General features: G+C 34.2%; 1 protein-coding gene across 1 annotated transcript in view; it reads left to right on the forward strand.

The window, feature by feature from the left end:
- LOC145662057 (uncharacterized) overlaps window positions 1-11,771 on the forward strand; it is a 57,334-nt gene extending 45,563 nt beyond the window's left edge. Inside the window, exon 4 of the mRNA XM_081727389.1 lies at window positions 11,418-11,771. Coding sequence (XP_081583515.1) covers window positions 11,418-11,662 — 245 coding nt within the window. The 3' untranslated portion in view covers window positions 11,663-11,771. The remainder of the gene's footprint in view (window positions 1-11,417) is intronic.
- Window positions 11,772-13,664: the final 1,893 nt, after the last annotated feature.

Here is a 13,664-nt window from a genome sequence, read left to right on the forward strand (position 1 = left end):
GGAAATTCAAAACACATAATCGAATTGTGTTTTGACGCGGACATGCGGATGACGTCCAAATTTATTCTCAACAAACCCAATTTTATTCTTAACAAAATTAAATTGTGATCTGCAGATCATCTAGATGTGCTCTAAAGAAAAATCACTCGAAATCAACTCGAATAAATCGTTCGCCATTTTCATTGGTTCCAAGAGAATTATGTCAGAAACGGACTTTAATATCCCAAACTTATCCGTAAGTAATGTAAGAATACTTGTTTTTGATAAAATAAATCTTTAGGGCTCTTTTTTGATAAACATTTGAATTGGGAAAGTCATGTTGACTATATATCCATAAAAACTTTCGCCTCCCGTCATTTCCTAAGTAAATTCATAACAAAAGAAAGTAGTGAAAGTTTAGCACTTTGTATAATGGAATACTGCAATACGGTTTATTTAGATTTGAGTGACTATCGAATGATTACAAAGAATTCAAAATACCTGCGCCCGTTACATAACTTATTTAGCTTGAAATATTCGGATCATTTTACTAGCTACTTTGGACAGTTGAATTGGATGAAGTTGAAGGTATAAAGTATATATTACATACATACGACCTTATTTAAGATATTAATTAGTAAACACTCAGAGTACCTAAGGTTGGGTTTTCAATTTCTGTACGACTCTCATCAACGCAACAGCAGGAATAATGAAATGTCACTATTTTCTCTGCCAAGGCATAGAACTTGTACTGTGTCAAATCATTCACTGTCACAGCTGTGAAATTATGAAATGACCTTCCAGAAGATATTCGAGTCATCCTCGATAGCCATGTTTAAAAATCAACTAAAAATTACTTCTTGTCTCAAACTTACCAGCACGATTACATAAATCAATACTTATTTGGGTGTAAATTTTATTTGGAACATGATCATTACTCATATTTTTATTTTGTATTTTTAATTGTATTTTTAAATTTGTTCTCTTTTCAATGTTCTTGCCATACTCGGTAATTTTATTTTTTATTTTTATTTATTATTGTTGGCAATGTAATTATGTATTAGACCGAGTGGAATATTAGGTACAAGTCTTAACTCAGTCTTTAAAAATTTAAATTTAAATTGGTATGGAAATTGAATTGATATTAGCATATTTAGTATGTTAATATATATTTGCATTCTACACACGTGCTATTAGTGCGACCCAATTGTTTAGAGTTAAATTATTATAATTTTAAAAGAATTAATTAAATTAGCTAGATATTGCATCAAACATATAATTGATACAAGAACTTACGTTTTGCATACTTCCTATGATAATTTATTTTTGCCAAATACTACATTCTAAAATATAAGGCAACTCCAATAAGAAGTATTCACTTACTTAGTTCAAAGTAATAAAATGAGATTCAGGGATAACAGTATTTTAATACTGAATTTTATAAATGTTTGTAAGAATAAACGAATAAGACGTAAGATTTTAACGTTTGGAGTGTCGGACATTTAGGTGTTCGTAAGAAATTAAGTTTACTTTTAATCAAAAGAGGTTATTGAATATTGGTCTTGATATTAGATCTTAGAATGGAAAATGTTACTTCGTATTCTTTAGTTATAAGTAATTTTATAAAGGATACATGATCGTACTGTTGAAAACTATGATATTTAGAACAGCCTTTCTGTCAATTTTTAATCAAGCGTCATTTTATTTTACTATGATTTCTAGCTCTCTCTCTTGTTGTGTTCTTCAGCTATCAATGATAACGTTTTGTTTTGTGTTCCCTCAAGTCAAAATGTCAAAAATGGATAAATTCTTTAAGAGATCAGGTCTTTCTTCTTCTTGCGATACACATAGATACAAAAAATTCAACATTAAGAAAATACGTTAAGTCAGTTTAACTTTTGTTAGAATCATTTCGTAAACAATGTGTTATAGAGAAACTATATATTCATCCTTCAAAGATAAACTGATCATTCATTCATTATACTTACCATTTTGCATTTCAGTCATAAGTTTCTGACTAGTATATTAATCAACATAAATTAAAAAAAAAAGCTATCCACGCATTTTTGTAATATCATTTGAGTTGCCAAAATTAAAGCAAATCCCTATTCCGAAAGATTCAATTTCCCCTTGTTTACTTAATATCGTCCTAATAATGATTGATTATTTTCTGAATCTCAGACAACTGATGATTTTTTTGTAGTCAAAACTATCTTTCTGAAAAGACTAAAGATATTTGTTGGTATCTATAGAAGAAATGTATTCAAAACCGTTAAAGTGTAGCAATTGAACTGGAAGATATTTCGTACTTCATAATTTAATTTGATGAAATTCAGCAATATAATACAATTTAAATTACATATACTACCATATATCTGGTAAGTTTAATCAGTACGCTCTTAGGAATAATCAAAAATTGAGTTGGAAAGCATTTGGTCTAAATAAACGTTAAGAGCTAAGAGTTATGAAATGGTTGAAACAAAATTCGAAAATAAAGCTCTAAATACCACTCATTCTAGCTTTGGGACTTCTTGTATGAATTAAGAGACAAATTCTGACCAAAGCATATATTAACTAATAAATAATAGCGTTACAGTTTCGGCAAATAACTTTGCCTTCATCAGACACATTATGAAATACAATTCCAAACATTACAGCTTATATACTTCTTAAAATTAGAGGAGGTCATTCCATGAACCAATCGTATTCGTCCTTTCCTTTAATAATTTTTAATTAATACATATGCTACTTTTAATGATCAACTTTCACTTAAGAGCTAAATTTTAATTGGCACGCCTGTGCATGAATAAATTTCACTTTTGAAAAACATAAACTTAATTGTCTATCCGCTGCTCAACACACCTGTTTTTACCTCTTCTTTCTTCTCGGTTTTATCCAATATCTTTCTCCATACATCATGTACATTTAGTCCGCTTTCCAATTCATAACTTTCTCGCTTCCTTCCTTTCTTATCCATTCTGCCTCTTTCCATTTACTTATAATGCTTCTTTTCTCCTTTTCCAGCCCCTCTACGCCTTCCCAGTCTATTTCATGTCCTATATCCCTTACATGTTTATATATAGCGTTACTATCTGTTTTCAATCTAACGTCGTCCCTGTGTTGTTTAATCCTTTCTTGTAACCTCTTTCCTGTTTCCCTTATATAACTCATATCACATTCTTTGCATTTAATTCTATATACAACCCCTTCATCACTTATTTGAATCTCTGTTACCTTCCTTTTTCTCATTCTGACTCATCTGACATTTTTCTGCTACCTTTTCTGTACGTTCTTACTCCTCCTTTTCTCAATAAGTTTTTTAAGACTTCCGTTTATTCTCCTATGCTCTCTATCCCGAACCATCTTTTCTTTTCTTCTTCTCTATCTTCCCTAACTTCCTTCTGCCTTCTGCCCTCTTCTTTCTTGCTATTCTTCTTCAATATCTATTCTGCATTAATAAACTGTGAAATTGCTCTATGTCTTCTTTTCTCTTCTCGTCATCACTGTCTTTCATTTTTATCTTCTCTCCATGTTTCTAATAAAGTTCCTTTTAGTTCCTTCATCTACATCACTTCTTCTATGGCAATAAACACTTGCTAAACATTGTTTCTTATACCATGTTGTTTCGAATTTCCCTCCTACTTTCCTTATTGTCATATCTAAAAAGTTTATTTTCCCCTCTTCCTCTAATTCTACCTCCAGGCTTATTCCTTTTTCTTTATCTTCTATCCTTCCCACAAATTGCTCGAACTGTCTCTTCGTTCCTTTCCAAATACCTAAGCAAACATCCATATACAGTAGAGCGTCGATTATCCGAAGTAATTGGGGGACATGGGTGTTCGGAAAACTGTTTTTTTCGGATAATCGAACTGTACATGTTTATTTGCCATGCGCGGAGCGGTACGCCTCAACTCTTAGCTGGCGCAGCTGTAACTGTGAACAGCTTTGATACTGCCGCTACCTCTACAGCCAGTGCCAAACCGACAGACGTGTGCTGATTGTTGAAACACAGCGACTGGCTGCTTGGCTGGTCAGCAGAGCCTTATGAAGGCCCCATTAGAAGCAATGTTCCGCCAGCGGTGGCTCAGTGCGGCGACTACTGTGGGAAACTTGATTTGGGAGTGTGGGGGATGATGGAGGGTAGGGTCGGAGAGTAACAGGTGCGAGCGAGTAAACAGTTCGGTTAAGCGGTAGTTCAGTTGGCCGACGTTCGGATAATCGACGCTCTACTGTACCTGCAAAACATAATTAGTCTTTCACCTCCTTCCTCTTTAACTTTCTGTTCCCATTTATTACAATTTCTGATAACACTGGGCTTAGTTTCGATCCTATACTTAGACCTTCCTTTATTTTCACAAATTTTCCCCCTATTGTACACACACTGTTCTCCCATATCAGTTTTAATGTTTTTTCACTTTCTCTTTCTTCCATTTCCTTATTGTTCTATTCTCCATTTCTTCTTCCAATACCTTCAAAATATAATTCCTTCTTAAGCTGGGAAACATTGCTTTGACATCTACGCTAAACATCAGTATTCTCTATTTTCTTCTTTCTACTTTCTCTATCATCCTCTTGACTTCTTCTGTATTCTTAACTCTATAACTTACTTGTTCCTCCCTTATTTCCTCTGTTATTATCCTTATTTCCTCTTCTAATGGTTGAAAGATATTCTTTCTGCAATCCTTTACTGGTCTCAACTTTACCTCTTTTTTGTGTATCTTCGGGAATCTTTTCATATCCGGAATTCTTCCTTTTTCGTCTAATAAGTTGCTAAAGCCTGCTTTCTTCGCATTCTTTATTATCTCTCTTTTACTTCTTCTTTCATCTTTCTCTCACCTATCACCTCGTAGGTCTCGTCGCGTAATTCATCTAATTTCTCTTTGTACAATTTTTCTTCCATTACTATTTATACTACTGCTCCTCCTTTATCGGTTTTAAACACTTAGTGAAGAAAGCAGAGAAGCAACTTGTGTGGGATTTAATTAGAGAGAAGACAACGGAAGTTCAAAAGAATGAAACAGTGACAAATAAGATAAAAGAAGAAATTGAAGATGCATTGTTAGTCTTTATAAGAGAAGAAGTATTGAAAAACCTAAGTGAATGGGAAATAACGTTTGAAGAGAAAGAGTGGCAAAGATAGGAAAAGATAGAGAAGAATTTAGAATGAAAAGAAAGAAAAATGGAAAGAAAATAGAGTTGTGGAGATAGGAAACGTAATATTAAAGGAAGGAGAAGAAAAGTGCCTTAATTTGAGATACATGTACAAAGTGAAGGAAGAAAAGACTGATACAAGAGAATTAGATTTTTCAGTGTAACAAGCAATTATGGACATAAAGCAAGAGGAAGAAAGGAACACGATGAGAAGAAAAGCTGCTGCTATAGTGAGGCAGAATATGAACATGCAAATAAGAATCTTACAAAAGAAGACAAAGAAGTATTGAAGAGCTTGAGACGAAGGAAAGACATTCTTATATAAGAAGCAGATAAAGGAGGAGCAGTAATAGTAATGGAAGAAAAATAGTACAAAGAGAAATTAGATGAGTTATGTAACGAGACATACGAGGTGATAGGTGAGAGAAAGATGAAAGAAGAAGTGATAGAAGAGATAATACAGAATGCGAAAAAGTTAGGCTTTAGCAACTTATTAGACGGAAAAGAAAGAATTCCGAAGATACACACCAAAGAGGTAAAGTTGAGACCAGTAATGGATTGCAGAAAGAATATCTTTCAACCATTAGAAGAGGAAATAAGGATAATAGCACAGGAAATAAGGGGGGAACAAATAAGTAATAGAGTTAAGAATACAGAAGAAGTCAAGAGGATGATAGAGAAAGTAGAAAGAAAAAATTAGAGAACACTGATGTTTAGCGTAGATGTCAAAGCAATGTTTCCCAGCTTAAGAAGGGATTATATTTTGAAGGTATTGGAAGAAGAAATGGAGAATAGAACAATAAGGAAATGGAAGAAAGAGAAATTGATAAAGCATTAAAACTGATATGGGAGAACAGTGTGTGTACAATAGGGGAAAAATTAGTGAAAATAAAGGAAGGACTAAGTATAGGATCGAAACTAAGCGCAGTGTTATCAGAAATTGTGATAAATGCGAACAGAAAGTTAAAGAAGAAGGAGACGAAAGACTGATTATGCTTTGCAGGTATATGGATGATTGCTTAGGTATTTGGAAAGGAACGAAGAGACAGTTCGAGCAATTTATGGGAAAGATAGAAGATAAAGAAAAAGAAAATAAGCCTGGAAGGGGAAAATAAACTTTTAGATATGACAATAAGGAAAGTAGGAGGGAAATTCGAAACAACATTGTATAGGAAACAATGTTCAGCAGGTGTTTATTGCTATAGAGGAAGTGATGTAGATGAAGGAACTAAAAGGAACTTTATTAGAAACATGGAGAGAAGGATAAAGATGATAGACTGTGATGACGAGATGAGAAAAGAAGACATATGAACAATTTCATAGTTTATTAATGCAGAATGGGTATTGAAGAAGAATAGCAAGAAAGAAGAGGGCAGAAGGCAGAAGGAAGTGAGAGAAGATAGTGAAGAAGAAAAGAAAAGATGGTTCGAGATAGAGAGCATAGGAGAATAAACGGAAGTCTTAAAAAACTTATTGAGAAAAGGAGGAGTAAGAACGTACAGTAAAGTCAGCAGAAGAATGTTAGATGCGTTGCGAACGAGTAAAAGGAAGGTAACAGAGATTCAAATAAGTGATGAAGGGGTTGTATATAGAATTAAATGCAAAGAATGTGATATGAGTTATATAGGGGAAACAGGAAAGAGGTTACAAGAAAGAATTAAACAGCACAGGGACGACGTTCGATTGAAAAGAGATAGTAATTCTATATATAAACATGTAAGGGAGACAGGACATGAAATACATTGGGAAGGCGTAGAGGGGCTGGAAAAGGAGATGGAAAAGAAGAGGCAGAATGTATAGGAAAGGAAGGAAACGAGAAATTTATGAATTGGAATAGCGGATTAAATATACATGATGTATGGAGAAAGATATTGGATAAAACCGAGAAGAAAGAAGAGGTAAAAACAGGTGTTTTGAACGTTTAAAACAATTAAAAGTTTATGTTTTTCAAAAGTGAAACTTATTCATACACAGGTGTGCCAATTAAAAGTTTAGGTCATAAGTAAAAATTCATCATTAAATTAATAAAGCTCTGTTTTCGACGTCCGGAGATGCACTCATGAGGAGAGACCATCTTAACTAGTCATGTTTAAATAGCATTGTGGGCAATCTAAATTCTGTGAAAACCCCTCGTTGTTCATGACTACTTTGAAACTTTTAAGGAAAACGTATGTTGCAATCAAAAAAACCATATTATGGACCGAATACGTATACAGAGTAAAGATTTGCGAAGAAAGCACCACTATATATATAAATTTAAGTTGCGTAAGAATTTCTTACGAGCTAGAGATAATTTTGGCTATTTACGTTTTTGTTATCTAACCCATTTATCATACTTTGTAATGTCTTCGCAAGCTCTTGATTCTTCAAATTTCTCTCTAGTTGAATTTATTCTTTTGACGACATTGTGGTTTATGGTATAACTGTAGAAAGAAGATAGACGTAAATAGGAATAGAATGGAATTACCTTGTCATAGAACAGATATCGTTGAAAGGACTAATTAACAATTGCATCCAAAACCGGTTACATAAACTGAGTGGTCAACTGTCAGTGGAAAGTTTAAATACCGTTTTAAAAACATTTTGAAACGGAATTATGTATTGTGTATCTTATCGCACTTTTAATTGTTAATAATATAACAATGTGTCCAAAACAAATACGTTTAGCCTTTTTTTATGTCCTCCACGAGAGAAGTGAACTTTCAAAGATGCTAATATTCTAATTTGATTCCCGCTTACCATGGAACATATCACTGGATCTGAGATACTAACGGTCATAGTTTCCAGGTACTTTCTGGTTAGTGCTATTAAGCTTTAAACTCTCAGTACGGAATTTTGCCAATGATTATGATATTACTTAAGTGGATTTCATGGTTGCGATGTCCTCATCCATCGTTGTTGACGGAACTGAATAACGTCTTTTAGCATTTACAGTGCTTCATTTTGTGGGTAAATATTAATCAGCAAAGCTATCATTTTATTTCTTCGAGTGTTACTATTGTATTTATAACGTTGTGTTTATACTTTGTTCCAGAAATGTAGGTTGTTTGTATATTATTTTTGGTGTGGTTTCTCTGAATATGTTGGAGAAATTACAATTGAACAGTACAACAAACATTACGTCTATAGTAAGTCGTTGAAATGCTTTATATTCAATCAAAAAGCAGAGCAAATGACTCCTGATAACCTAAAATATGTACAAAGTAGGTGGGAATATGCAAGGTATGAATTTAATCTTGGGAAGGTGGTTATGCACACAGTCATTTGCACTCGCTAGTGTTTTGGTTTGTTCATACATGACCTTTAATATGACGTAGTGCAGTTCACTCAGTTTTCTCCGATAGCAGAAAAAGTATCGTATTGCTTCTCTGGTCAAAAATATATGTAACGAAAATTTGCAGTAATTGCGCATCAGTTCTATTCCTCTATATTTTAATTTCAAGAATTAACAACTAGTTTATTTCCCTAACTTAGTACAATGCGAGTATTAACTGAGCTGAAAATTTTATCTGCGTCGATCTCGTTCCAGCTATTCAGCGAGAAGAATAAATCAACTTTGCAGTGTTACCTGAAACAAGTTGCCGGAACGTTTCTGGTAGTTGCAAAAGCTTTACTGAAATTATTTTGATTATGGAAATAGGTTCAAGAGTATGGACACATACACGTGCACCTCCTTTTATTTTGTATAGGGCCAATCCATACGAAGTGTCCAGAGGTGGTTGCTCGACAATCTCCGAAAATTATAAAAAATTGAGTGTGATGAACCTTCTGCGCCAGAAGGTCAATAACATCATTCATGTTGTCGTATGTACAAGTGTTCTTGAATGGCGGCCATCTTTGTTGTCGGTGACGTGCCAATTTTTGCATTTGCGAGCGTTTACGAAAACTACAGTTGCTCAGGATGTACGAGTCAGACAAACACACACAAAAAACGAATGTTTAGAGGAGAGACTGAGCTACACGGACAGAATAAACGTTTGCGTATAAATAAATATGCAGGGTTGCAAACCAATACATCAAAACACCAGAAAAACTAGAGAAAATTACACTTTTAAACGGAGTGTATTTTGGAATGTCATATAGTGGGGGTTTCATAAGTTTTGTGCTGTGTACTATTGCATATAATGAGTCTGTAGAAGTATCCACGGCTATGCTACTACTTTCACCATAGATTTATGGGGGTCCGAAAGTTGAAGTTTGTGATTTTGATGCAATTTTTGGGGCGTAATATCTCAGAAGGACAAAGTGCTAAAAATTGCTGCTTGTGCCACCAAGTAATTCTGTATGTAGCTAAACTATTGCAAAAACTCATGACTGATATTATGTGGAGAAAAATGTGAACACATGGTAAATACACGAAGAAAGCACCTGCGTGACGATGGTCGTAGCCCGGAAAAAAATAAATGTTTGGATATGTTTCATGCTAGATCTGAAAAACTATGCCTTGTGCATCTCTCTAGCTCCATCTTCATTGTCACGTCTATCTAGTAAGGAGGTTAGCTCCCCCTTGCATCCAGGACACACGTCGTCGAAGTGTACCATGATATTAAAGCACTTAGTGTATCAGAAAAGTGATATTGAAATAAAATCCCAGTTACGGAAGACAATAAGTTCAAAAGGTTGCGTTATATAGGATAGACTAGCCTTTGGTTACCTTAGAACTCCACCCCCAGACCCCCGTGTTGGCTCGGACTACGGCTTCGAATCTCTAAAACCTACAATTATACTAAAAGTCAAGTTTCTTTTCGTATTTCAACTATCTAAAAGATAAGATTTTGTATCACAAGGAAACACCCGTTTAAATAACATGGGAATTACTTCATCCCTCCAATAGATACTTTAAAAACAAAACATATTCGCTTTTGGCAATTTTCCTGTGGGTTAGTTCCAGAAATCTACAATCATGAAAAATTTCATCATTCTAATTCTGCCGGAAGAGCCTAAACATTTTGGAGTGTAGAAGATATCCCGTGTATATAGCATTGCAAGAAGATTTCAGTTCCCCATAAATCCTCTCTACGGTTGAAAATGTTTATTTTTGGTCATTTACTTAACTAATGATAACAGAAACATACAAGCATACCGAATTTAAAGTTTTTATTCCAATTCCAAGTACCTAAAATATGATATTATATGTCCAAAAAAGGGTCCTTTAAAAAATAGAGAGAATTTCTTCATCCTCCCTTTAAACCCCTAAAAATTAAAAACAAATATTAACTTTGGCAATTTTCCTGTGGGTCAGTACTTGAAAGCTATAATCATGCTAAATTTCGCCTTTCCACATCAACCGGAAGTATCCTTTTATTTTATATCACTTTATGTAGTTTTATATTTAGCTAGGATAGATGTAACGCAACTTTTTGAACATATTAACTTTCGTAACTTGGATTTGATTTCAATATCACTTTGCTGACACATTAAGTGCTTTCATACCGCGGTCTAGTTCGACGAGGGGTGTCGTGGGTGCAAGGGGGGCTAAGTCCTTTACCATTTAGGCATGACAATGTCCATGGAACTAGAAAGCTTAAACAAACGCCATTCGCAAGCTTTTGCACAACTGAACACAAACACAAACGGGGCTAATTGCTGCACTATAGCTTTTCTTTTAGATCTAACAGGAAACATATTTAAACATTTAAATTTTTCCGGGCTACGACCATCGTCACGCAGCTGCTTTCGTATTTTTACCATGTCCTGACTGTTTTCTCCATGTAATATCAGTCATTATTTTTTGCAATAGTTTATTTACATACAGAATTACTAATTGTTTATTTAGACGCAAAAAAATATATTGTTCGTATACCTTAGTCTCTTCCCTAAACATTTGTTTTTGTTTCGTGTTCGTCCGATTCGTATGTCCTGAGCAACTGTAGTTTTCCTAAACGCTTGCAAATGCAAAAATTCGTACTCCACCGACTACAAAGATACCCGCCATTCAGAAACACTTGTACATACGACAATGTGAATGATGTTATTGACCTCATGCACACGATTCGTCACACTTCAATTTTTATAATTTTCGAAGATGGTCAAGCAATCATTTTCACAATTTTCAGATGGATTGACCCTACAGCGTTCTTTGAGACTACCATTGTCTTACTTGAAACCATTATCACTCTACTACAATACAAAACTGTACATTAATTTATTAACATCTTAGCTTAAATGTGTTGCTATTAGTGTTGGCAAGTGTATATTCGTAAATTATGATATACTACTACTTGCATCTGAAAGTACTATCTAGGTGATTTTAGCGATTCTCATTTATTATTTATTACTATTTACAGAACCGCTTTCTACGTATGAAAGGCATTTCATTATGAGGAATTGCAAACTTCCTTATAGTTGGACTCTTGATTGTAACAGCTGTAGCTGCGTCCGTGAACGCGGAGAAGGAGAACTATCTTGCTCAACATTGCCTTGCCCAAGCTTCAAGAAATGTGAACCTCTTACTAGTTGGAAAATTTCGTGTGGAGAATGCATGTGTACCACACAACGTAAAACTTTATGTTATTCATCATGTAAAATTTAGCACATTGCATAATATGGAGCAAATGCGATTCATATTCAAAGCTTATATGTACAGTACATGCACAAATAACTGTAATGCGAAATAAAGGAAAGTAATGAACTGTTTCGATGCGAAAATTATCTGTAGATCTCGTTGATTACACAAACTGCTGTTCATCCTAAAATTGAATTATTCCTAGACCCAAATGCAGCTCATATTCGAAATATGATTTGCTGAGTATACTAATTTCATCCAAAGAAGTACAAATCTTAGATAATTTGTTGGTATACTGATCCAGGTGAGTACTGGCAAGAATGCACGCAAGTTCCATCAGCTACTGCTTTACATAAATTAGATATTTCAAATTTGATTATAGCCAATTTTTAGAACATCAGAAGAAACTATAAATGAAAGAACATGTTTTCAACTTTTTTCTATTTCCTGGAAAAAATGAGTGATTCCTATAGAACTGTTTATTCTGATCAGAATAATATAACTAGAATTTCTGTATCAGCTTTCAGTTCTGAGAAAGTTTTAATATATAATACGCAATGATTAATATACTAGTTTACACCTTAGATAACTCGTAAAGACAGTCTAAATTTTGAAGGAACGGTATGAAATTTAGAGGAAAACTAGTATATTAATCATTCCAGGATTTTCATGAAAAATGGCTTTATGCAATTTTATGTACAATTTGAACGATTTGGGGACAAATTTGCCGACTTTTTAGGGATTTGTTCCCCTGGGAAAGATCTTGTGAAGTCCATGCGCCTAAGATTTGTGTGTGTGTATGTGTGTTTAATGGACAATTGAGGGAGTAGATTCATCAACGCACCTCATGGTTAAATTACAATTAGTGCAAATTCCTAAATGTAATTATAAGCTTGAAATACACATAAAATATGTGTTGAAACGAAATTAGTTAAAGACAACATACAGAAATGAAATAAAATAAGAGTACTGTGTTGCTTCATAAAATGTTCTTATTGGTGTTACCTTTTGCATGCACTCTGATGTTCTCTGTAACTAAAACAAAATAAGAAAACTATCTTGCTTCACAAGTTGATAAATGTTCTTATCGGCGTTTCCTTTTATACGCACCGTCAGGTTCTCTTTGCACAGTTCTACGATAATTAACTAGCACAGAAACTCCTTCACATTTCCCCGAATACCTTCCTTCCACTACACAAAATGTTTGATGAAATCTTTCACTATGTTCATATGAGACTACACCAAAGGTCTCGGGGAAAATAACTAAAGTGACTGTGGAGAAAATAAAGTTTGAAAGACATGTTGCAACCTATTTCTTGAAAACTCAGTATCACTTTTTCAACAATTTGGACTATTGGGGATATTCTCTTTCCCAAAATGGAACGTACCACATTCTTGAGCTCAAGCCCTGCTCTTCTTCCGTCTTTGCTCAAGTTTTCGTCGAATTGTGGATCACTCTTCTTATTTCTTGTCCAATGTATATCTCTTCCTTAAATTTTGCATCTGCGATGGGGAAATATTGCCTTCAGGTAACGGAAGCCATCACCCTCTTTATCTAGAGCCTTGGCGGATATCTTCATTAATCATAACTTTTGATAATAAGTACGCATTCTATGGTTGGACAAGAGGTTCGTAACCAACACTTTTCTGTCCTGTAAACCATTGTTTTATATTGTAGTATTGATACTTTTCTGTGATGCCCCATTCGCAGAAAAGGAACACAGTATTTAGCATAACCCGATTTTATCGTCGAAAGGAGACAAGAACAGCATCACCATAAATGTACCATGCATGTTCCGCGTACTCAAATGCTTCAAGTAAAAGCTTCATATTTCAGAATGCTTCTTTTATACCTGCAGTATGGGCAACCGGAATAGCATGGTGGCTATCTCCAAAGTGTAATTAAACAGCTTTTAGATTGAATTTGAAACTATCAATGAATAGTCGTCAATCATTCAGATCATAACGAACGTTACATGCCGACATGAATCCATAAATATCTGTACGGAACAGGAAACCTTCGCGAGAG

This window comes from Thermobia domestica, chromosome 10, assembly GCF_964235325.1.
Source record: "Thermobia domestica chromosome 10, izTheDome1.hap1.1, whole genome shotgun sequence".
In the NCBI taxonomy this organism is placed as follows: domain Eukaryota; kingdom Metazoa; phylum Arthropoda; class Insecta; order Zygentoma; family Lepismatidae; genus Thermobia; species Thermobia domestica.